The 3,872-nt window shown below is 62.7% G+C and overlaps 1 protein-coding gene across 1 annotated transcript in view; it reads right to left on the reverse strand.

Annotated features, from left to right (window-relative positions):
- PIM3 (Pim-3 proto-oncogene, serine/threonine kinase) overlaps nucleotides 1-2,150 on the reverse strand; it is a 4,083-nt gene extending 1,933 nt beyond the window's left edge. Inside the window, exons 1-4 of the mRNA XM_042815751.1 lie at nucleotides 1,976-2,150; nucleotides 1,644-1,753; nucleotides 1,501-1,551; nucleotides 942-1,305 (exon numbers count right to left, since the gene is read on the reverse strand). Of these exons, the coding sequence (XP_042671685.1) occupies nucleotides 942-1,305; nucleotides 1,501-1,551; nucleotides 1,644-1,753; nucleotides 1,976-2,060 (610 nt within the window). The 5' untranslated portion in view covers nucleotides 2,061-2,150. The remainder of the gene's footprint in view (nucleotides 1-941; nucleotides 1,306-1,500; nucleotides 1,552-1,643; nucleotides 1,754-1,975) is intronic.
- Between the last annotated feature and the right edge of the window lie 1,722 nt (nucleotides 2,151-3,872).

The following is a 3,872-nucleotide window of genomic DNA, read 5'->3' on the forward strand; positions in this document are numbered from 1 at the left end:
CCCCAGCCCAGCAGTGGTGTAACTCCAGGTCAGTGCCGGGTGACACCGCGGCCTGGCAGTGCTGCCCGTTGCAGAGAAGGAGCCGCCGTCAGCTGGCTGTTGACGAAGGCAGCTCCCTTTCACTGACCACGTGGCGTCTGCAGCATCACACCAAAAATAGACACAAAAGGACAAAGGGGGCTGGCGGGGAGGAGGCGGGCAGGCAGCAAGGAGGTGAAGCTCGGGTCCGCCTTATTACACGGGGCTAAGCCGCTTTATCCAATTCCAGCGGGCAGTAAACAAAATAAGGCCGCTCACCCTTTTTTTTTTTTTTTTTTTAAAAAAAAAAAAAAAAAAAGAAAAAGAAAAAAAAGCCCCGTGCAGCGCTGCGGCAGCCGCCGCCCCCGGAGCGCTCCGTGGATACCAAACAACAGCGCTGCGGTGATGCGGGGTCACGTGGCGCGGGGTCGGGTTTCACAACAAACAGATGTGGAGTGCGGCGGCCGAGGATGGACCGGGGGGGTGCGGGGAGAGAGAGCGCAGCCCCCGCTGGCATCGCTCAAGGGAACGCGCTCCGCTTTGGGACGCAGAGCCCGGAGCTGTGCGTTTAAGGGGAGCGTAGCGATTCACTGATTTCGCGATCTGCAATGCGGGATTTCCAGGACACCACGAAGGGGAAAAGGGGGGGTTGAGGGGGAAGCTAAAAATTGCTCCACACAGAAAAACAGCGCATCCACCCCGGGAACATACGACACTGCGAAGGCTCCTTGTAAACAGATCGCCCTCTAGGAAAAAAAAACGCGCTTTTTCCAAGGCAGGGAAATAGAAACTGCTGCGTCACCGCCCGGAATCGCTCCTTTCCTACGCAACCGAACACCCCGAGCCGCGTCGGGTCCAAAGGTTTCCGTTACCGATGGCCCCGATAGGAGGGAGCGCAGCGGGCGGGAGGGGCACGCACGTACCATCGAAATCGGTGTAGACCGTGTCCTTGAGGAGGGCCCCCGAACCGAAGTCGATGAGCTTCAGCTCGCCCGTGCGCAGATCCACCAGCAGGTTCTCGTCCTTGATGTCGCGGTGCACCACGCCGCAGCCGTAGCAGTGCCGCACGGCCTCCAGCACCTGCCGGAAGAACCCGCGTGCCGTGTCCTCGTCCAGCGCGCCCTTCTCCGTGATGAAGTCGAAGAGATCCTTCACCAGCTCGGGCCGTTCCATGACGATGAGGAAGCCGTCGGGCCGCTCGTACCAGTCCAGCAGCTTGATGACGCCGCGGAAGCCGGAGCCCACCTTCTTCAGCAGGACGATCTCCAGGGGCACCATGACGCCGCCCTGCGCGCGGGGCCGCGGTCAGCGCCGTGCCGCAGTCCGAGGGGCGGGCGCGGCGCTGCGGCGGCGGCGACACCCGGCAGCCCCCAACCCCCCCAGCCCGCGCCCCCCCCCCCCCCACCACCGCCCACCCGCCGCGATCCCCCCGCCCCACCAACGCGCGCACACACACAAACACAAAGGCCCCCGCGGACTTACGATCGTGCCCCACTCGGTCACCCGCTCCTTCACCACATGCTTCACAGCGACCTGCGCGGTGCGGGAAAAGAGAGGCGCTGTCAGCGGGCACGGCCGCAGCCCCGCAGCCCCGCGCCGCCCCGCAGCCCGCACCCCACGCTCACCGGCAGCCCGTCGGCCGTCCTGCTGCCCGCGTACACCGTGCCGAAGCCGCCGCTGCCCAGCACCGAGCCCACCTGGTACACTTTATCGAAGGGCTCTTTCTCCACTTTCACTGGGGGAGAAACACAGCGTTAGTGGCGGCTCCAACAGAAATAACGATTAAAAAGAAAAAATCATGGAGAAAAAAAAAAAAAAAAATCCCAGAAGGGCGCTACGTCCGTGCGGCACAGGGCGTTTGGTTTTTTTTTTTTTTTTTTTTTTTTTTTTTTTCCTCCCCCAAAAGCCGTCTTCTCCGGTTATATAAAAGCGCAGCGCAGGTCCCAGCACTCCGTACCTGGCGGCAGGATCTTGACGGGCAGGTGGTCCATGCTGGCGGGGCTGCAGATGTGCGCCAGCGAGCCGAACTTGGAGAGCAGCATCTTGCGGCGGGGGTCCTCGCGACCCCTCTTCGTATCTCCGGGATCCCGGCGGCTCCGAGCCGTCCTCCTCGCTCCGCCGAGCCGTTCAGAGCCGGGCGGCGCCGGGGCCGCGCGTTCTGCCCGCCCCTGGGCAACGCCGCAGTGGAGCCGTGGCGGGCGCAGGAGCCGCGCCGCCGCCGTGCCTGCCCGCGCGCTTCTGAGCCGGCGGCGCCGCGGAGCCGCCTCTTAACTCCCAATATTTTGGTGCGGGCCGAGCGCGCGAGGATATCCCTCCGCGGGGGAGGGGGAAACACCTCTCACCGCCACCGCCCAGCCGGCCCCCTCCCCTCCGCACCGGGGCGCCCGCGGTGCGGCGGCCGCGGCTGCAGCTCTTCGTCCCGCCCCGCGGAGCGGGCGGGCGGGCGGGAGGAGGGCGGGGGCCGGGGACTACTTGTTTGTAGTAACCGACGCGCAGCGTTACGGCCGTCTGAGGCTCCGCGCGCACTAGCTGCCAAAAAAAAAAAAAAAATCGAGGGGGGGGGGGGGGGGGAGGGAGATTCTCCCTATTTGCGTTAACATTTCCGGACGACCAATCAGGGAGCGCCTTTTCAAAGGGCTCCCGGCGTGGCCAATGAGGAGGGGCCTCATCTGCATGTGGCGGGCGGGGCGGGAATGCCGCGGCGCGCCGGGAGCGGCTCCGCCCTGGGCTGCGGGAAGGGCTCTCGCGGCCTCGGCGCCGCGGTGGGGCCGCGCGGGGGCGGGGTGCCGCCATCATCGCCGCCTGAGCGGGGGCATACGGGGCCACGCAGCCGTCTCCCCCCATCCCCCTCCTGCGGCGTGGTGTGTAGCGGATCCGGGTGGGCGAGACTGGAGCGTTCGTGCTTAGCTTACCCTTCGCGGCGCTTTCTCGCTCCCCGCTTTCAGCCACGCTCCCCGGTGCGGGGCCTCAGAAGGCTTCCCGGCCTCCCCGCCCAGGCGCCGGACGGGCGCTGGTAGGGAGCGGTTCCGGGCGCACCGCCCGGCCGGCAGGGGGCGCTGCCTCAGCAGGAATGGTGGTGGCTGGCCGGCGGCGTCCAGGCGGCTGCGCGGTGTCCTCCGGTGCCTCCGGGCTCCTCCGAAGGCCCTTCGCGGTGTCCCTGGGGGGTTTGGACCCCGTGCCCGAAGCGGTGCCCTTAACGGCTGCTTCCGGCGCGGCCTTCAGCACGGGTGTGGGAAGACTGCGCTGCTCGGGGAACGCTGGCACGGGTCAACGTGCTTCCTAGTTTGGGCCCAGCAGCGGCAGTTGGTGGGAACAACTGGCGTGCCTGTGTTGGAAATAGTGGAGCTGGAGGCACCGTGTTGCACGGGGATCCCTAAAATGAGGGTATTTTTGGACAATCACTTCAGGACCTGGCGGTTTTTCCACTCTGGGCACAGGGAGAGCCTGGCAGTTGGCGTTCCCTGATAACAGTGCTCCATCTCTATAAACAAAGTGAGGGTTTCTAGGGAGAGGTAATGTCTGTTATTAGATCAGACCAGCTGATGGAAAGGTCATGTTTTTTGGCATATTTTCAGCCCTTTGTGTCCCAGGCTGTTTGTTGGAGCTAGATCAGTGGGACCTGTGGGACAGTTTGTACCTTTCACACAAAATGTAGTGATTGTAGAGGAAACCCATTCAATTTATTGGGCAGATTAAGGAATTAGGAAGATTGTGTTGTTTCTTTTAATTATTAATTAAAAAAAAAAAAAAATAGTTAAAGCAAAAAATGCCTTTTTTCTTTTTTTTTCTGGTTAGAAAACCTGCCTTTTGGCTATCTCTAGTCACGTGAAAGAAATTTTTAGGTTTCTTCAGAT

The sequence above is a fragment of the Centrocercus urophasianus genome, unplaced genomic scaffold (genome assembly GCF_019232065.1).
Source record: "Centrocercus urophasianus isolate 14NV4802_14NV808 unplaced genomic scaffold, USGS_Curo_1.0 seq_15, whole genome shotgun sequence".
Taxonomy (NCBI): Eukaryota; Metazoa; Chordata; class Aves; order Galliformes; family Phasianidae; genus Centrocercus; species Centrocercus urophasianus.